General features: G+C 44.8%; 1 protein-coding gene across 2 annotated transcripts in view; it reads right to left on the minus strand.

Moving 5' to 3' along the window:
- Positions 1–22,073, minus strand: part of ZBBX (zinc finger B-box domain containing) — a 2,136,907-nt gene that overhangs the window by 421,951 nt on the left and 1,692,883 nt on the right. For both annotated transcript variants that reach the window (XM_044069997.1, XM_044069996.1), the window contains exon 18: positions 11,789–12,055. In XM_044069997.1, coding sequence (XP_043925932.1) covers positions 11,789–12,055 — 267 coding nt within the window. The remainder of the gene's footprint in view (positions 1–11,788; positions 12,056–22,073) is intronic.

Genomic DNA, 22,073 nt, shown 5'->3' on the forward strand with positions numbered 1-22,073 from the left:
GAGTTCACCTGCACCAAAGCTCCAAGGGGGAGAACGGGGTCGGACAAGGATCTGATGCCACTCGCCTCCTCGGAGCCGACGAGGGAGTCTCGGCGCCCAGACCCCTCCAAGGACGGTACCAAGGAAGTGATCGGAGCCGACGACGGAACCGAAGGAGAAGGTATCGATGCCGATGGTCCCACGACTCGAACCCCAACAAACTCTGGCTCCGAGCTCAAGGGAGGAGTCGGAGGAGGAATAACTGCAGACATGGATGGAGCCGACACCTGATGAGGGGGGCTGGACAACATTTTTGCTAGGGCCTGCGATTTCAACAGCCTACTGACCACTCTCTCCACGTTGTGATCTGAAAGGCTTGAGGACCTTGAAGAGTGGGAGGGCCGATGACTGTGCTCCGACTGGAGCAGAGGAGACCTCAGAGCCGGGAGTATCGACTCCAAGGAGGGAGACCTAGATCTCTTTCGACTCCACGATGGCTCCGAAGTGCGAGTCGGGACCGACTGGGAGGCAGGCACATCGGTTCTGGCCAGAACCGAGGCAGAAGGGACAGCTTCACCCAACGACGGCTCTGAACTGGGCTTAGAGGACGTCAAGGGCTGAGCCTTAGCCGGAGAATCCTGGGGCTTAAGTAAACCCCGTAGGATTAACTTATTTCTACGCTCCTGCAGGACTCTTGGGCTGAAAGCATGGCAAACAGAACAAGAGTCCTGCAAGTGCACAGCGCCCAGACAACAGACACAAGAAGTGTGACCATCTATCAGAGACATCTTCTGACAGCATGAGTCACACTTCTTGAATCCGGACACCTTGGTATCCTTGGACATCGCTGAAAGGAAGGAACACCAAGAACAATACACAAAAAATAGGAGATAATAACTATCACACACACTAAAGTTACCACACCCAAAAAACAGCCAAAAAATACAAACAATATTCTATGCTACCAACAAACAAATAAGACTAAACTAGGTAAATACTCATTTTTTTTTTTTGGAGAGAAAAAAGGGTTAGCCTCTAATTTAAACGGCTACCTATGTGAAGAAAGTGAAGGGGGAGGGGGAAACTCTCTAACTAAAACGAGTTTTCTGAAGGGAAGGGGAGAATTCAGGAAAGAAATTATAGGTACAACAAAGATATACTAAGAAAGGTTGTAACTACAACTAACAATCTACAGTAAAAACCCCAATAGTTTTTATCAAAAATACAGATAAAACAATGAAAATATACGACGTGAGCCAGTAAGACAACCTCGCAGCAGAAGCGGCAAACGAGATCTGGGTATCTAGTGCCAGGCATCATGGGATATGGGGTGGCCTCGAGCCAGTAAACAGCTCTTGAGCTTTTGAAGATGGCCGAGTTGGAGCCGAGGATCGTCTCCGAACCCCAACCAGCAAGAATGAAGGCGAGATAGACAACTTAACATCAAAGAGTCTCCCTATGGTCACATGGCTGGGGTGTATCCACCATCTTAAGTCGTTTTTGCATGATTCCATTATCCTGATCGAGTGAGACATAGGAAGCTCTTGAAGTGACCACTGGGAGAACAACAGCCATTGAGGGATCCTCATGTGCATTCTGCCAAGAGGAACCAGTGTTATTGTGGAAGCCATTGTCCCTAATAATCTTAAAACTATCTTTGCTTTCACCTTGGTTTTGGGAAGAAAATAAAGTATCTGCTGTCTGAGTGCTGCAAGTCTGTATGTTGGAAGATGTGCTACAATAGAAGCGGTGTCTAGATCTGCGCCTATAAAAGTAATATGTTGACAGGGCAACAGGGCAGATTTTTGAAAGTTGACTGTAATGCCCAACTGAGCACAAACATCCAAAGTCAGATCCCTGGCTTGTTGGAGTAGATGCTTGGTGGTGGCAGATAGGAGCCAGTCATCTAGATAGGGAAACACTCGGAATCCTAGACGCCTCAGGTGAGCTGTGACTACTGCCATGCATTTGGTGAACATTCTGGGTGCTGTAGTGAGACCAAAGGGCAGAACTCAGAACTGATAATGACTGGCTCCCAGCTGGAAGCTTAAGTACCTTCTTGATGTCCTGTCCATTTTTATGTGGTAGCAAGCATCTTGAAGGTCTATCGAACACATCCAATCGTCTTTCCCTAAAAAGGGAAGTACAGACTGCAGTGTCACCATTCGGAACTTTGACTTCTTGACAGATTCGTTTAATTTGCTTAGGTCTGATATGGGTCTCCAGTCCTTTGTTCTTTTTGGCACCAAAAAGAATCTTGAGTAAGTTCTGAATCCTATTTGGTCTGCAGGGACTTCTTGGATGACTCTCTTGTGCAGCAACATTTGAACCTCTATAGTTGCTTGCTCCCTTAGATTGGGTGGAACATCTGGGATTGTTCTGGTCTGTGGAACAGGATTGGAGAAGGGAATGAAATATCCTCTGAATATTATTCTTAGTACCCACTTGTCTCTTGTGATAGTTTGCTAGGCTTCTGGGTACATAAGTAATGAACTAGGGGGCACAGACAATTGTCAAGATGTTACAGTTGGTATAAGTGAAACATTGGGTAGTAATGGAAACATTTTATACACCAAAAAAGGATTTAATGTGTTCACTTATACTAATCTTGACATATCTGATGAATTTTTCAGGGTGTTTTCGAAAGGCATGAAATTTATTCCTACAGTAGGCTTCAACTTAGTGGACACCATTTTAGAAGTGAAATTATATTGCAGGAGGCTAAATTTAGCCATTCAGTTTAAACAAAATAATGCTGGTAGTATTAATTTGGTCCCTAAAGGTCTTAACAAGAAAAGCACGTATATACCCCCAAAGTAATATGATGGTGGCGAATTTTGAAAAAATGGTTTGTAATGATATTTATAGGTTCAATAAAACATACAGGACTGACAAAGGTATACAAACTGACATACAGGCCAATTTAAGAGTAGATGAACGTAATTGTTTACAAAATTTTGTGAATAATAATGAGGTCAGGTTAATGAAACCTGACAAAGGGGGAGGGATTGTGTTATTCAATAAAATGGATTATGTTAATGAAATTTACAGCATCTTGTATCAATCTGGAAATTATGATGCAATATCTCTTAATGAAATCAACATTGGTTATAAGCAAATTGATTTGGCATTAGAAGAATACTTGTTAGATAATAGGATCACTAATGAGATCTATCAATTTTTAAAGGTGGAATTCCCAATTCTAGCTACGATTGTTGGAATTCCCAAAGTACATAAAAATCTAACACACCCTCCCTTCAGACCCATAATATCAGGGAGCAAATCCAAAACTTTTCCGTTGGGTGTTGCCATTGATAAATGGGTCAAACCTGTGTATAACAACATTCCACACCTTATAAAGGACTCTTGGATGTTCTTAGGGCAGTTGACATCCCAAATATGGAGTAGTAACCTTATTTTTATTACCATTGATGTTGCTGATTTATTCTCGTGCATACCCAGGGATTTGGGGTTAGAGTATTTCAGCAGCAGTTTAAGGAAATACTCCAGTTTGGATTGAGATAAAATTTGCCTCATTACAGACATGATGGGGTTAGTATTAGATCACAACTATATCCATTTTGAAAATGAGTTTTTTAGGCAAACTAGGGGGGTGGCTATGGGAGCATCTTGTGCTGTCATATTCGCTAACCTAGTTATGCTTGAATGGGAATCTGATCATTTGTTTAAATCTGAATTTTTTCAGTATATAGTTTATTATACAAGATTTTTGGATGACCTCTTTGTGTTATGGAATGGACCTGTAGAAATGGTTCCTGAATTTATCAGTTATATCAACAATACAGCTGATTTTCTTAAATTCAATTATTCTATTAATGCTAGTGGAATAGCGTATTTGGACACATACATTAGTCATGGAGACGATGGATTTATATCCTATATACATAGGAAGGATACCTTCTCCAATGATTACTTGGAGTATAGTAGTAATCATCCTCCACATGTGTTCAAAAATATTTTTAAACGGCAGTGTATCAGGGCTGCCCGTATGTCATCTACTAGAGGAATTATGTTAAAAGAATTGGATTTTACTAAGTCCATGTTTGAAGTTAGGGGGGTACCCTGAAACCCTTTTGAATGATGTAGTTAAGTATGTTATTAGTGAGTGGGGTAAAAAGTATGTGCCCTTATTAGGGAATTTAGGTAGTGTGACCACATCACAAGTAGATAACTTGAAGGATGAAGTAAGTCATATGGTTTGTGTGTTAATGTACTCACCAGTAGTATACAATACTGAAGTTATTATTAGAGAACATTGGAATCTGGTCATAAGGGATGATGATATAACAAGGGTATTAGGTATGCATCCTAAGATTGTTTACAAAACAGGATTTAACATCAAGAAGTTATTGGAATCCAATAGTATTAATAAGAATAAGAATAGGGGAATATCACGAACTAAAAAATGCGGAGCTTGTAACCAATGCCATTTTATTAATGAGATAGAGGGTTGCAAGTTGGACAATCTAAACAAGACGTACTTACATTGTAGGGGTGGAAATTGCAACACTAAGTTCGTGGTTTACTTGGCTACCTGTGTAGAATGCACTGCATTCTACATAGGGAAGACTGAGAGACAGTTCAAACGACGTATTTATGATCATCAATATTGTATTAAAACCAAGGATAAAAAGAATGCTTTATATCGGCATATACTTCATAGTGGAGATGCACATAACTTTAAATTTGCTATCATTGATACGGTGGGTATTTCACCTTATGGAGGGAACACCAAAGCCCTGCTGGCTATGAAGGAGAGTAGGTGGCAGATTTTTACTGATGCCACCAGATATCCTGGTATCAACGATTCCATTAGTATCAAACCATTTTTAATTATGTCTCAAATAGATGATATATACATATATATATATATATATATATATATATATATATATATATATATATATGAGTTTTAATACGTTTTAATAGGATTATGTCTAATTTTTATTATCATTAAGGATATATAGGTATCCATGGTCATTTTATGTTCATTATACGTTAATTAATTATTATTATCTATATATAGATGTTTTTTATATACAAATATTTATAGGTTTATTTCAATTGTTGTTTGGAAGTGAAAGTGAAATTGATATATGTGTATATATCTTTAAATATTTTTGTGTGTTGCAGTTTTGGCGCCAATTATGGTATTTAAAGAACTTTAGCATCAATTATCTTTGTTCTGATGAAGTCTGCTAGTCAGATGAAAGCGCTTAACCTGTCTTTTGTGGATTATTTTGTGTTTGTTTTTGGCATTAAATCGTTTTTCACCGTCCGAGCCAAGGTGTTTTTGTAATAATTCCTTATCAGACTGTTCTTTTCTTCTGGGTACATAGATAAACATCCCCCGACTGCCTCCAGAGTAGAACAGTCAGGCCTCCTTTCAGGAGTGCTGATAAGGGCGTCTGCGAAAGGAATCATGGTCACCCTGGTTCTGCGGGCTCCCTCTGCCTCTGGGGTGGCTTCTACAATTGTTACCTCCCCCTCTGTCCTTGGGGAAGGAATCACCCCATGCATCCTGGAAAACTCTGGGATCTTTTAAACACATTTTCCCACTCTTCTGACCTTTAGGATAAGGTCTTGAAGGTATGGAAAATGTACTCCAACGGCAGAGAGAGTTTTTCCTTCTTGCTCGCATCAGGTGAGAGTGTCTTTTACTTTGGGTCCAAAGAGTGAGGAACCATCAAAAGGGGCATTGGTAAAAGTAGACTTAAACGGCTCTGCAAAATTGCACAAGTGCATCCAGGAGTGTCTCCTAAGGGAAACTCCAGAACCTGCTGCCCTGCTAGCTCCAGCAGCTGCATAGGATATCAGCCTCATAGAGGAGTTGACGATGGAATTTAAGGTGGATAGCTGGAAGGAGACCTTCTCATTCACCCCCGCAACTAATGCACCTTGTAGAGTATCTCCTAGCTCTTTCAGGAGATCTCTTTGTAGTCTTGTAATGTGAGTTAGGTGGTTCAACGATCGGAGTGTAAACGTCACTGAAGAAAAGACATGCCTCCCGTATCTGTCCATTGTTTGAGAGTCTTTATTCGGAGGATGAACAGATGAGGATGTCTCTGAAGGTTCCTTGTTGGTGGCTGCTGCCACCACCACAGCATCTACAGGTACCTCCTTAGTGAGGAAATCCTTTCCCGAAGGAGTTGATACGAATTTGTTTGGCCTCCGAGGGACTGGTTCCATTGTGTCAGGTAACTCCCATGCCTTTGACTAACCAGGTCCATTAGCTCATTGGAAGGCAGAGACACCCAGGAGGCTGAAGGCTGAGATCCAAAAGCCTTCAGGTACACTGACTCCTCATCAGAAGGGGTGGTGGCCTGCCAGCTGCCTCTGTGCTTCAGGATGTCTAGAATATCTGCAAATGAGATATCATCAGAGGACAACTGTGGGGACCCTTCCGACTCCTCAAGGTCAGTGTCTGAAGTGACAGACTCATCTGGAGACTCTATGTGCTTCTTCTTGCAAGTTCTCTTCCGAGGTGGCTCTTCAGAAAGATATTCTGGGGCGGCCTCGGAAAAGATGGGTTCACCCAATGGGGGATACTGAGACTCTGGATCTCTGCTGTCCTGTGGAATGGGTGGTGCCGAGACAGTAGCCCATACCTTAGGGGGACGAGTGCTGGTATCCTTATGTGGAGCTGTATGGGTAGGCAGTACACTCCTCACCAGCTCAAAGGTGGATCCCACCAGCTCAGAGGACTCCTTCAGTTGTGAGGAGACAGAGGAAGGCACCGAAGCCAACGAGATCAGACCTGAAGCTGATGTAGGAGCCGAGCTAACCCGGACAGATGCTCCAAGGGGCAGGCTCGGCACCGAAGATGATCAGGGCTGAGAATCCCCCTCGGGGCCGACCTGGAAACCCCGGCTCCTAGACTCTCCGGACAGCACCGAGAATGCTGGAGCAGAAGTTGGCTCTGTGAACACCGAAGGGGGTCTCGGAATCGACAGATCCACAGTAAGTGGTACCAATCACTCTGGCTCCGAAGGTCCAGCTTGGCTCGGAGGAGGAACAACAGTGGGTACGATTGGTATAGTAGGCTCCGGGACCAAATGGGTCGGAGCCAAAAATAATTTAGTCAGCACCGGTGACTTAAAGAGTTTGCACGCCATCCGTTCCACGTCATCGTCAGATAAGCTCCTGGTGGACCTGGAGGAAAGGGATGGAGAACGAGACCTGTGCAAAATGGGAGATCTCAATTTTGGGGAAACCAGTGAAATATCCATGGACCAGCTCCAAGAAGAGGTATCTTGCGGCTCCGAAGGCTTTGGAACTGAAGAACCATGCTTGTCAATCAGTATAACCTCCGACGGCTCCGAGCACTGTGGAGCCGAGAAGGTAGTGGCCTTAGAAATTTTGGGTAAATTGACGGGCGGCTCTGACTGAGCCGATGTAGCAGGTGATTGTCTCTTTTGAGGTTTGTCCTTTTTAGAAGATGGAGAAGAAGAAGAGGAAGAACTGTGGATAGCTTCCTCAAAAATTGACTTTAAGAGCCCTTTAAGGATCAATTTGTTTCTCCTTTCTTGTAAAGCCCTGGCACTGAAGGAATGACAAAATGTACAATCCTCTTGTAAATGAATAGCTCCAAGGCAATACACACATATGACATTTTGTCAAAATAATGCCCCCCCCCACCCTATCTGGGAGGCATCTGTGATCATTGTGGCTACAGGATGCGGGTCTAGAAAGGGTCTGCCCAGAGTCACCTGGGGGGAGACAAGCCACCATACTAAGTCCTTTTTACAAGTTTCCATGATCAAGATCATGTGTGACATTGGCAAATCCTGGAAAGACCACTGAGCGAAAAGAAGCCACTGCAGAATCCGCATGTGGAAGTGTGCCAAAGGAACTAGTGCAACTGCTGCGGCCATTGAGCCCAAGACTTGTAATACTTCTCTTGGCTGAACTCTTGTCTTCTTTATGAGAAATGAAACTTGCTCACGAATGGTTGACACCCTGTCTTGAGGCAGTTTTGCTATCATGCCTCTTGTATCTATGTCTGGCCCTATAAAGGTAATAGACTAACAAGGCAGAGTTTTCGTAGTTTATGGTGATGCCTAGCTGGGAACAAGTTTGGATGTTGTAGTCCCGTGCTTTAATCAGTTGATGCTTGGTGGTAGCAGTGAGGAGCAAGTCGTCTAGATATGGAAACACCCAGAATCCTAGATGCCTCAGGTGTGCCATGACCACTGCCATACACTTGGTGAACACCCTAGGGGCTGTGGTGAGACCAAAGGGCAGGGCTCTGAACTATGACTGGCTCCCAGCCGGAAGCGTAGTAATCTCCTGGATTACCTGTCCATTTTCATGTGGTAGGACACGTCCTGGAGATCTACAGAGCACATCCAACTGTCCTGACCCAAGAAGGGAAGAACTGACTGCAGTGTTACCATCTGGAACTTCGTCTTTTTAACTGATTTGTTTAGCTTGCTGAGATCCAAAATGGGTCTCCAGTCCCCTGTCTTTTTTGGGAACTAAAAAGAACCCTGAGTAAGTTCTGGATCGGATTTGGTCTGCGGGGACTTCTTGGATGGCTCTTTTTTCTAGCAATCTTTGTACCTGTAAGATTGCGTGATCCCAAAGACTGGGTAGAACATCTGGGATAGAACATTTTTCTTTTGATGGGGGTAACTGGGAAAAAGGAATTTTGTAACCCCAGGATATTATTGACGGTACCCATGTTTCTCTTGTGACAGTTTGCCAAGCTGCTGGGTACAGTGATAGTCTGCCCCCGACTGCCTCCAGAGGTGGACAGTCAGGCCTCCCATCAGGAGTGCTGGAAGGGCCTAGCAGAGAATGCATCTCTGTCACCCTGCTGTTGCGGACCCCCTCTGCTGCGAGGGTGACGTCTTCCGTTGTTGTTTCCCCCTCTGCCCCTGGGGGAAAAATATCCACGCATGTCAGACGAAGCTCCCTGGAATTTTCGGAACCACATTTTTCCACTCTTCTGACCTTTAGGATAAGGTCTGGATGGAGTGGAAAAACTGACTCCTATGGCAGAGAGAGTCTTGCCATCCTGTTCACACCTGGTGAGAGTCTCTTTTACCTGAGGCCCAAACAAGGACAAGCCATCGAAGGGGGTATTGGTAAATGAAGACTTAAAAGGTTCCACGAACTGACAAATGCGCATCCAGGAGTGTCTCCACAAAGCTACTCCGGTACCTGCTGACCTACTCGCTCCATTTGCCGCATAAGAAATGAGCCTCATGGAGGAGTTAACCACTGATGCCAAGGTCGCAAGCTGGGAAGCCGTCCGCAATTCCCTCAGCTGCAAAATCTTGCAGGGTATCTCCTAGCTCCTTCAGGAGATCCCTCTGAAGTCGTGTGAAGTGTGACTAGTAATTCAGCGACCTGAGAGTAAAGGTCGTTGAAGAGAACATACGCTTCCCATACCTGTCCATCGTATGAGACTCACCACCATGGCATCAACAGGGACCCCTTTGAAAAGGAAGGATTTATCCTCGGGAGCAGTAATAGATTTACTGTCTCCTCGGAACTGGTTCCATGGTCTCTGGAGCACTCCACGCCTTTCGACTCACTACAGACAAAAGTGGATCAAAAGGATGAGACACCCAAGAGGTGGAGGGTCATGAACCAAATGCATTCAGGTAGACAGACCCATCTTCAGAAGGGGCTAGGGACTTCCTGCCACCTCTCTGTCTAAGGATTTCCAAGATGTCTGTAAAGGAACCATCCTCAGAGAGGGACCGTGGGGACCCTTCCAATTCATCCAAGTCTGTGTCTGAAGTGATAGACTCAGGGAAGTCCAGATGCTTCCTCTTACATCATTTCTTCCAAGGGACCTCCTCCGAATGTTCAGGGGCAGTTTCAGAAGAAGTGGGGTCGCCCAATGGGGCATCCTGGGGCACAAGTTCCCTACACTTGGAGGCAGGGGGAGGGTCAAAGGCAGACACAGGCACCAAGAGAGAAGGAGCCAATGGAGCTGAGGGTGGTGCAGTCTCAGGAGACAGCACGTGCCTCATCACCTCAAAAGCTCCACGGTCCCGAGTCGAAGAAGCCTCCGAAGATCCCGAAGATCTCCTGTGAACCAAGAGCGACGGCTCAGAGGCTGATGTGGGAGCCGAGCTCACCTGCACCAAAGCTCCGAGAGGGACAGCGGGGTCAGACTAGGGTCCGATGCCACTTTCCCCCTCGGAGCCGGCAAGAGAGCTTCAGCACCCAGATCCCTTCATGGACTGAGACATCGAGGAGATCGGAGTGGGTGTCGGAACCAATAAAGGAGAAGTAACCGGAGCCAACGTTTCCACCACCATGACCTCCATGCACTCCTGCTCCAAGCTCAAGAGAGTCAGAGGAGGAACCGATGGAGAAGCTGGATCGATGGAGAAGTTAGATGGGTCGAAGGAGCCAATTCCTTATGGGCTGTGCTCGATAGTAATTTAGCAAGTGCCTGTGACTTGAGGAGCCTACTGACCACTCTCTCCACATTGTGATCTGAAAGCCTGGAGGACTGAGAGGAGTGCGAAGAGGACCGGTGACTGCCCGCTCCAGATTGTAGTAAAGGAGATTGTGGAGCAGAGCGTACCGGTTCCAAAGAATGAGACCTTGTTCTGTTATGGGTCTGGACTGGCTCCGAGGACATAGATGGAGCCGCCGAAGACTTAGCTTTGTCAGAGCCAACACTCGGAACCAACAGAGCAGAAGGTTCTTCAGTGGATTTTGTCTGTTCTGAACTCGGAACCGATGGCTTAGTGTGTTTTTCAGACACTTTAGCTGGCTGAGGACCCTGAGATGAAGAAGCTTGAGGGTTCTTCAGAAGGCCACGTAAAATTAAATTATTCTCTCTCCCCCCTGCAGGATTCTAGAACTGAAAGCATGAGTCCTGCAGGTGAACAGCCCCTAAACAATATACACAACTCGTGTGCCCATCTGTAAGGGACATTTTTTGGCAATATGAGTCGCATTTTTTGAACCCAGAGGGTTTCGACTCTTTGGACATAGTGGAAAAATGACACAAAAATTTACCACAGCACTAGAAAAACAAAGCTGTAAGCTAACAGTACACAACAATAAAACCACTACAAGGCTGTAAAGGCTAACCCAAACAACAAGAAAGAAAAAACTTTCTTTTTTTTTTAATAAAAGGGAAGAGAAGAAGAAAAAAAGGGGGAGAGCCTCTCTAACTTAAACGGCGACTCGAGAAGAAGAAAAAAGAGGGAGAGCCTCTAACTTAAATGACGACTCCCCCAATAGGAGAGCCTCTAACTTAAATGGCTATCCCAGAAAGGGTGAGGAAAAAGAAGAACCCTCTAATTTAAACAGGCTCGAAAGGAAAGCAAGGCCTGAGGAAGAAAAACAATGGCCAAAAACACCCACAAGAAGAAGAAAAAGGGGTCGTTAGACTAACGATAATATACACTCTAACAAAGATAATTAAACAACAAAGCCTAAGGATAACAATATCTGTGAAAAAAGGACAAAGTACTTAGCCTGAGCCAGTAGTCGCAATCTCGACGCTGCAAGCGGCAAATGAGATCTGAGTAGCTGCCACTAGGCATGTTGGGATAGGGGTTAGCCTCAAGCCAGTAAAAGCTCTCAAGCTATAGTAGATCGGCTGAGTCAGAGCCGAGGATCGGCTCCGAACCCGCCCAGCAAGAACGAAGGCGAGATGGGACAACATAACATCTACTCTTCACAAAAAAAGTACATTCATTTAAATACAGTGGAATAATATTTCTTTCAGTACACCTGTATGATTCAGTAGAGCAATTTGTTGAGAACTAAGCTAAAATATCTGTATTAGAAATGTTGTGATTTGTCTTACCATTCTGATTTTTTAGGATCTTTAGCTCCTCCTCTAAGCCAGCCAAGGTTTCCTGATCAGCAACATCTTCATATTGATGGTGGTCTGTGTCAAATAAATCAACCAATTCTATTTCAGAAATCTCAACAGTAGCTCTGGATAATGGCCTTACAGCTGCACTACTGGGTCCAGAAGTCTGTGGAACCGACTGATATCTGCTACTATATCCATAAGGGGAGGAACAGTGCATATTTCTTGAGATACTTCTTGGAGTAGTAATGGCATTACCTGAAATGAAATAATGATAATACTGTACTGTCATCAAAAGTATACAATCAAGATATGAAGGATAACATTAGTGTGATTTAAATCCCAAATGAAACTGTCCACCACTTTCCAGAAGATAAAATATTAAAGCATTTCTACTGGCTATATTGATGAAAGGTATACAGCATTTGTGCTGCTGGTAATGCAAGAATAATGTACAACTTTGTGTGTTAAGTATCAGATGCATAATCCACATGTAAGCTGCTCAAAGTCATAAACGACAGTTATGTACTTACTGTAACACTGGATCTTTTCATACACATCCTTCTGATACAATTTGTGGGTACTCAAGCCACATGTGAGATAACAGCCAGCAAAACTATTGCTCCAGCCTCAAGCTACTTCAGTTTGTTTCCTACCCATAATGCACATACAGGCAAAGTTGCCTCAGATCAAGCTTGCTGTCAAATAATACAGAACAAGAAGTTATGTACTCACTAGAACATCCGATGTATGTAGTCCATCTCGTCTCACATTCTTACCCTTGGGTTCCGAGACAAACCTCGGCTCTGACCCGGCCATACTCTAGCTCGAAGTCTTCAATTGGCTCATGGCTAAGAGGTATCCCATGCTGCAATGCACCTATCCCCAGATCTTGTTTGCTGCGAGCTCACATACACACACACAAACACGCTGAGAGGAAGAACCAACTCAACACATCAAGGAGTGCTGAAAACAGAGACTCGACCTCTAGGTCCTCCAGGAGGGTGTAGGTGGGTGGGTTAGTAAGAATGTGAGGTGAGATGGACTACGTACATCGAACGTTATGGTGAGTACATAACGTCTTGATGTTATGTAGTCCAATCTTGCCTACATTCTTACCCGTGAGACAGCGTCCCTAGCACCTAGACCTTGGGCGGCTCACTGGAAAATACTTCTGAGCACTGTGGAACCAAATGAGGATCTGCCCCTTGATATCAGATACAATTTGTAGTGACTAATAAAGGTGCGAGGAGATTCCCAAGTAGCTGCAGCACTAATATCATCCATAGACATCCTAGCTTGAAAGGCAGTAGAAGTAGACACCGAACGTGTACAATGAGCCTTTACTTTAAAAGGTAATTCCTTGTCATTTGAAGTATAGATGAAGGAAATGCAGCTAGAAATCCATCTGGAGAGAGTTACTTTAGAAAGTGAAGTCCCGAATCTATTGTCTGAAAATGAGACAGAGTTGATCAGATTTCCCATGAAAGTGCCTCTCTGCAAAGGGGATATGACCTGGTTCCTCCCTGTTTGTTCAGATACCAGACCACTGACATGTTGTCTGAGTGGATTGCAATTGTCCCATGAGGAAGAAAGCTTTGAAGTGCTTGCAACGCTAATAGCACCGCTCTCATCTCTAAGACACTGATATGCAAATGGATCTTGTGTTCCTGCCACGTGCCTTGGACTGTCCTGCTGAGATAATGCCCCCCCCACACCCAATCTGGGAGGCATCCATGGTCACAGTGGCAATTGGAGAAGGAAGAACGAAAGGCATACCCGCATTGAGATTGCTGGTCTGAAGCCACCAGCGCAGATCCTGCTTGCTCCTGTCGGTTATTACAATAAGATGGGAGAGCAGGAGATGCTGAAGAGACCATTGGGCAAAAAGTAGCCACTGAAGAAGCCTCATGTGTAGTCTTGCAAGAGGAACTAGCATAATCCTGCAGCCATGGTCCCTAAAAACTTGAGGACCACTTTTGCCTTCTTCAGTGGTAGTAAAGCGAAGACCTGCTGCTGTAAAACCTGAATTCTCTCTTCTGGCAGGAAAACCCTTATGAGCACAGTGTCTAATTCGGCGCAGATAAAGGTAACACGCTGCGAGGGCAACAATGCAGACTTTTCCCAATTCAAGGTAATTACCAGACTTTGGCACAGTGCAATAGTGGCATCCCTGGTCTGTAGCAGTAGATGCCTCGTGGTGGCAGACAGGAGCCAGTCATCCAGGTACAGAAACACTTGGAATCCCAGACATCTCAAGTGAGCCGTTACCACTGCCATGCATTTGGTAAACGCCCTGGGGGCTGTGGTGAGACCAAAAGGCAGGGAGCGAAACTGAAAATGACTGGCTCCCAGCCAAAAGCGTAGGTGACTTCTGGATGCCCTTTGCATTTTTATATGGTAGTAAGCATCCTTGAAGTCGATGGAGCACATCCACACATCTTTCCCTAATAACGGGAGAATTGACTGTAACGTGACCATGTGGAACTTGGTCTTCTCTACATGAAGGTTCAAACAGATGAGATCCAAAATGGGTCTCAGGTCCCCTGTTCTTTTCGGCACCAAAATGAATCTGGAGTAAGTCCCTAATCCTACTTGGACTGACGGGACAGGCTGGATGGCTCCTTTTAAAAGCAACTTTTGAACTTCTAAGGTTGTGGAATCCCTTTGACTGGGTGGGACGTCTAGGATTCTTTTGTTTGGAGGGGGATATGAAAGAAGGGGAATATGATAACCTCTGGAGATTATCTCTAATACCCACTCGTCTTGGGTGATGTCTCGCCAGGCTTCTGGGTATAGAGAAATGCGACCCCCGACTGGCTCCAGAGACGCACAGTCGGGCCTCCCCTCAGGAGCTGTGGTAGGGAGAACCAAGAAAGGAATCGCGGTCCCCCTGGTTATGCGGGGCTCCTCTGCCTCTAGGGTGGAGTCTACCTGAATTTCCACCCCCTCCTCTGCCTCTGGAGGGGGAATCACTCTAAGTGTTGTGAAAAAACCTCTGCAATTTTCTGATCCACATTCTCCCACCTTTCTGGCCCTTGGGATAAGGTCTAGAAGGCATGAAAAAATGGACTCCCATGGCAGACAGGGTTTTTCCTTCCTGCTCGCACCTAGTGAGAGTGTCCTTCACCTTGGTTCCAAATAAGGATGAACCGTCAAAGGGCGCGTTGGTGAAGGTAGACTTGAAAGCCTCCGTGAAGTTGCACAGGCGCATCCAGGAGTGTCCCCTAAGAGAGACTTCCGGAACCCGCAGCCCTGCTCACTCCATCAGCTGCATAAGAGATCAGCCTCATGGAGAAGTTGGTAATAGAATTTAGGGTAGACATCTGAGCACTGACTTTCTGAGCCACAGCATCAGAAACGTTACCCTGTAGAGAATCTCCCAACTCCTTTAGGAGATCTCTCTGTAGCCATGTAGAATGAGATAAATAGTTCAGCAACCACAGTGTAAAGGCCGCTGAAGAGACAACATGCTTCCCATACCTGTCCATAGCCCTGGACTCCTTGTTAGGGGGATGGACGGTAGATGAAGTTTCTGTAAGTTCCTTCTTGGTGGCTGCTGTCACCACCATGGCATCTACTGGAATGCCTTTTGTAGGAGATCTCTCTGTAGCCATGTAGAATGAGATAAATAGTTCAGCAACCACAGTGTAAAGGCCGCTGAAGAGAACACATGCTTCCCATACCTGTCCATAGCCCTGGACTCCTTGTTAGGGGGATGGAAGGTAGATGAAGTTTCTGCAAGTTCCTTCTTGGTGGCTGCTGTCACCACCATGGCATCTACTGGAATGCCTTTTGTAAGAAATTCTTTATCAGGGGGAGTGGACAAAAACTTGTTGGGTCTCCAAGGGACTGGTTCCACAGTGTCTGGAGTTTCCCACACCTTTCGACAAACGAGGTCCAGGAGCTCATCAAACGGGGGGAGAAACCCAAGAGGCGGAGGGGTTAGGACCCAAAGGCCTTCAGGAACACCAAGTCCTCCTCAGAAGGGGCTTTAGATGGCCACTCGCCTCTCTGTCTCAGTATTTCCAAGATATCTAAAAAGAGATATCATCAGAAGATGACTTGGAGGACCCCTCTGTCTCCTCGAGGTCGGTGTCAGATGTGAGAGACTCATCTTGGAAGTCAATGTGCTTCCTCTTGCACACTCTCTTTCTGGGTGGCTCCTCAGGTAAAAAATCCGGGGAGGCCTCAGAAAGCTGGGGACCACTCATGGAGGTGGCCTTAGGTCACTGCTGTCCCTAGATAGAGGGTGAGCTGATACTGATATCGGTGCTGGAGGGGGAAGAGTGTCGGTGCCGTAAGATGCAGCTGATGACCTGGCCAGCACACTCCTCATGACCTCGAAAGCTGATCCCCCCGGCTCTGAAGGTCGACTAACCATAGAAGACACCCTCAGAACCGAGGAAATAAGGTCCGAAGCCGATGTTGGGTCCACGCTCACCCGAGTCGAAGCGCCAAGAGGAAGGCTCAGAGCCGAAGAAGATCGACCCGCTACCTCCCTCTCAGCTCCGACCAAACTGTGAATCCTGGACCCCATGGACGGCACTGACAGGGTAGGAGCAGAGATTGGAGCAGAGATGCCACAAGGGGCTACTGGAACCGACCTCGAGGCATCCGATGAAACAGACAGCTCTGGCTGCGAAGAAAGGTCCGGAGGAGGAACAGCCAAAGATGAAGGGAGGACGGGCACCAGAGCCGAATGGACTGGAGCCAAAAGCAATTTAACCAGCACCGATGGCTGGAGCAGTTTCCTCACCACTCTATCAACATCGTCATCGGAAAGGGTCCTAGAGGACCCTAGAGGACATGGTAGGGGATCTGGATCTCCCTATAGAGGGAGACCTACGAGTCAAAGAAACCGGTCGAAAAACTGGAGACAGGCTCTGAACTGACAAATCTGTCACCGGTTCCAATAAACCAGGAGCCAATGTCGACACCATCGATGTACTGTCTTCTGTCAGCCCCAAAGCCAGTGGAGCCGAAGAAGCAACTGTAGTTCTAATGATTTTCTCCGGTGGCTCCGAGGAGACTTACAGAGCGGGAGAGCATTTCTTAGAAGATTTTTTGTCCGTCTTTTTGTCTGGTTTGGAAGGAGAGGACCTGGAACTGGAAGACCTCTCCAAATCCTCTTCAAAGGAAGGTTTCAGCAATCCCCTTAATATTAGCTTGTTCTTCCTCTCTTGCAGCACGCGAGGGCTGAAAGCGTGACAGAACAAGCAGGATTCCTGTAAATGAATAGCCTCCAAGCAATACATGCACACAGAGTACCCATCCGTCAAAGACATCTTGTTGTTACACTTGACACACTTTTTAAAGCCCGAAGGCCTGTGCTCTTTAGAATCCTTAGACATGTTAAAGGCAAGAACACACACACACACACACACACACACACACACACACACACACACACACACACACACAGGGAAAAACAGTAGGGACACCTTCACCACAGAAATCAAACAGAGCGCAGGAAACTAGAGCCTCTAACTTAAACGGCCTAGAGACCGTGGGATAACCACAGGGAGGACTAGGTCCTCTAAGTTAAATGGGCCTAGCCCAGGAAAAAAGGGAACAACAAACAGTCACACAACAAAGAACGCACTAACAGGAAGGATCAATCTGCTACACAACAAGAAACAAAAAACAGGGGAGGACTAGGTCATCTAACTGAAACGGGCCTAGCCTGTAAACACCAAGGGAAACAGGATACCAAGAAAAGTTCAACTAAACCGGTCAGAAGCAAAACACACACTAGCTATGAAAATAGCTTTTGGAGCTACTAAGTTGAAAAATAAGTAGAAAAATTTTACTTAGCCACGGCCAAGAGCGAGACCACGTCCGAGCTGTACGAGCGGAAAACGAGATCTGGGGATAAGCGCATTGCAGCATGGGATACCTCTTAGCCACGAGCCAATTGAAGACTTCGAGCTGGAGTATGGCCGAGTCGGAGCCGAGGTTCGGCTCTGAACCCATGGGTAAGAATGTAGGCGAGATTGGACTACATAACATCTACTGTTTCCTATTCATCCCATCCATCCAATCCAACTTGTGGGTCAGAGATGCCAGTTACTGAATATCTAGGTAGCACTATTAATACAGGCCCCAAAAAAAGCCCTAGAGTTTGAAATTATGTTTGTAAGGTAGCCCATGAGGTAGCTGCACAAATTTTATCCACTGAGAAATTTCTGAAGAAGAACCCATCCTTGTAAAATGAACCTTAGATCCATGTGGTAAAGGACAATTGTTAGTAGACTATACTAAAGCAATACAGTCAGAAATCCATCTGGGCAAGTTGATCTTGAAAACTTTCGAACCAAGTTTGTTCACAGCAGAGGACACAGTTGTGAATTCTTTCTAAAGGTCAAAGTTTTACACATGTAAAACCTTATGTGCTGATGTACAGCTAATGTGTGAAGCAAGTACTCAGCTTTTTTGAATGACTGGGGAAAAGGACTAGCAGGGAGTGTGCTGATTCAAATTAGATTTGGATGTCAACTTGGGAAGAAAGGAAGGGATGCATAATGAGAATTTGTCCTTAGGAAACACAAAATGCGGTACAGAACATGACAGGACATGCAACTCAAAAGTTCTCCAAGCTGAGGTTATAGCTACATGAAGCAAAGTCTTCCAAGAGAGAAATTTCAAGGAAGCAAAAGATAACAACTTAAAGGGAGATTCTGTTAAAGCTTATAAGACAAAATTGAGGTCCTAAGGAGGAACATATTTCCCTGATCAGAGGAGGAAGAAGAATAAATGCTGCTTTTAGGTAAGCTTTACACAATATATGAGAAGCCAATTCGCTTTTGAGAAGTAGACACAATATGTACCATATCCAGAGACAGAGAAACTTCTCTGGCCATCACTGGAACTGAAGAAACAATGTGATGAATCTGAGGTTAAGATCATCCAGGTGAGGTGACCTGGAGGGGTGGGAAAGAAGATCCTTCCAGGAACACAACAGCCAGGGAGGCTCCCTGATGTGTGCCTTCTGCAGGGAGAATCAAATCTGCCCGAGCCAATAAGGTGCAATGTGGATCACAGTGACTTTGCATCTGATTGCCTTCTTTATTAATTTGGACATTAGGGAATGAGTGGGAAACCAACTTTCAAAAATAAAAAAACTGGATGCAATTCACAAACTACCTTAAATTCCTTCAGTTAAAAACTGCTCATTCCATACTTCACTGCTTAGATGAGTGTCCTACTAAGAATACCCTTCTGCATACCCTTCTGCAGTGGTTTAATCTCAAGAGACCTCTCTGCTCTAAAGATAAATTCCTGGCTCAACAATCTAAACCCCAGAGCTCATTAGGGACTGTTCTTTACTCCAGTTATATCTCCAAGATCTGGAACACTATACCCCATCTTACGTAAGGAAATAATAAGCTTGGCTTTAAAAGAAATGTTCATGCTCATCTCCTAAATGCTAGATTATGTCACTGTTTAGTTCCAACTGGCTGACTAACAATTATTCACTCTACACTGTATTTCTCTCTCCTTCTTACTATCACTTATGACTAGTCTAATCTAATTACATCTGCTGCTCTTATCAAACTTTTAAGTTCACTTCAGAAACAAATGCTTCTACCCCTATCTTCCTTCCAAAGATCCAATCACTGCTAGTTTGGAACCTACTACACTGTTTTTACTTTGGAAATGTCAGATATTGAAAACTGAGTGCGACATCCCTCCTCTGAGCCAGGAATCAAGGAACCTAAATCCTCACCACCGAAACCAGTGAAGGACATTCACCTGGAACAAAAAAATAGATGCACACAATATTTTCAGATGTAGCTCTCTGCACCAAGTACAATTTCCCTTAAGAGCACACAGGAAGCACACCCAGTATTCGGTCTGGATGTTCTCCTCCAGGCCTCAAATAAGACTTCACCTAAACCAGTGCTTTGTGTCCCTGTTCCAAGCAACTGAAACACACACTTTGAGATTTGATTTTATCACACACAGACAGACACACACAAACACACATATTTACCAGCTATGTCCAGGCTATAAGGTAGTTCCACTACCACCAGTCAGCTACTCTGGGGTTCTTAACACAGTATCCAATTATACTGAGTGAAACTAATACTAATACCAATGGTAATTTTGAACAAACAGTAAGACTTTCAGGAGCGGCCACAGTGTCACCAAATAAATACAAGTACTATCAAAGGTTAAAATCTTCTCTAACTAGACCAGCCACAATGAAAAGTTTAAATATATTTAATAACAAATAGTAAAAGAACATGAAAATGCTGAATATCTATTTACAATAAACACCAGAGTTTCAATCAAAGGAAATATTAAAATAACGCAGATGGACAGATTCACACAGATACAGAAAAACAATACTTAACTAATCTCACTATATTTTCCTGACTAATTAAAGAATTACCGTTCTTTAAGTTACTTACTACAGCAAGGCAACATGATGTGGGTGAGTGGTCCTGTCAGTTCCAATAACAGAGTGCTGAGTGTTGACTGACAGCTCTAACTAATGTCTAAATATTTCAGTGTTGGCTATAGAATGACATCACATCTGGTCACTTGACTCTGGTTTCCACACTACCCCCTTTACTAGAAACGTGAGTCAGGATCTTGCACATATGTGTCACAATACATACATATAGAGCTTTGCTAAGATGTGTTACAGCATCTGGAAGCTGTAAACAATTTTAACACTTCCACTCTTCCTGCAGAGCTACTAAGCCAGGCTTCTCACGAACATTTCATCTCTGGCTGCAGTCAGAACTATGAGATACAATACTTATGACCTAAACCACGTAATTTAAATTTCAGACTATTTTTCAGAGTTAGCAGGACTGAGATTAACCTCTTCTCTTCCAGGATCATCTGTTACAATATATTCATTTCAACAGTCACAATACAGTCTGACATACAGTTGTATTTCTCTTCTGTTCAGCTGGACCCACTGTCGGTACATTTTTTAAGACAAGCAACTGTACAAATACATTTTTAACACAAGCACTTGCACAAATCAGTTTGAAATACAAATGACATATAATTTATGTCAGCTAAGTATGCTGGAATATACTACATATCCACTGCCTTACTTCTCCTGGCATTACCTCACATTGTCACATCTCTTTCCCCTTTGAAGACTCAATCCAGTTTCTCAAGTAACCCTGGAGAAACATTGCTTGAGAGGAATGAGCCTGTCTGGGCATACATTAATGCATAGTCTGTCTTGAGATCCCATCTGCATTAGACCCCACTACAGTGCTGCAACAGGTGGGTGCATCCAAATTTCCCGGTGAACATGCCACCAAACATGTGTAACACTGCTTGGATTTCTCGATCCATGGTAGGGGATAGCTGCTGGGACATTGCTACCCCTTCCACTGAGGTGTCAGCCTGAACTTCACTGAGGAGATCACTCACCAGATCCCCCTCAGACTCCTCCTGCTGTCCATTGCTAATACTCAGCAGAAACTCATGGTACGGCTTCATGTTAACATGGTACAGTCTCTGTGCCCCTGCCTCCTGCCTAGCAGTTCTACCATATAGTTAACATCACTGACCTTCCTTACCACTTTGAAGGGTCCTTCCCAAGCTACCTCAGCTTATTGTGTCCGACAGGAAAAAACACCATAACCTGCTGTTCCACAGCATACTCTTGGGCTTGAGCATTCCTGTCATACCAGACCTTTTTCTGCAGTTGGGCTCCCGACAGGTTCTCCTGGGCCAAGCCCATGAGCTCCCTAAGCTTTGTCCTGAGGTTTAGGACATATGCCACAACAGACTCCTTGTGGGATTCACACTCAACCTCCCACTCATCATAAATCAAATCTAAAGGCCCCCACACCTTATGTTTATACTGCAACTCAACCTGTGGATTCCTGGGGTATATCTCTGTATGCAAACAGCATATGGGGAAAATATTAGTCCAACTCTCTCTTAAACTGGTCTGCAAATGTCTGTACCATGATCTTTAGTGTAGATTTCAACCTCTCCACAAAACCATTAGTCTGGGGATCGTAGGGGGGTGGTCTTTAGGTGCTTCACCCCACAGCACTCCCACAGACTAGTCAGGTCTGACATGAAACTGGCACCTCTGTCAGTCAGTATTTCTCTCTGGAAACGTACCCTGGTGAAAACCTCTAACAAAGCATTTGCCACCTTCTCTGCCTCAATGCAAGACAGAGACACTGCCTCAGGGTATCTAGTAGCATAATGTAATATCACCAGGATATACTTCTTCCCTGTGGAACATGAGGTGCTCAGAGACCTCACAATATCTGTAGCTACCCTC

This window comes from Protopterus annectens, chromosome 4.part1 (genome assembly GCF_019279795.1).
Source record: "Protopterus annectens isolate FY-2018-M chromosome 4.part1, PAN1.0, whole genome shotgun sequence".
In the NCBI taxonomy this organism is placed as follows: domain Eukaryota; kingdom Metazoa; phylum Chordata; order Ceratodontiformes; family Protopteridae; genus Protopterus; species Protopterus annectens.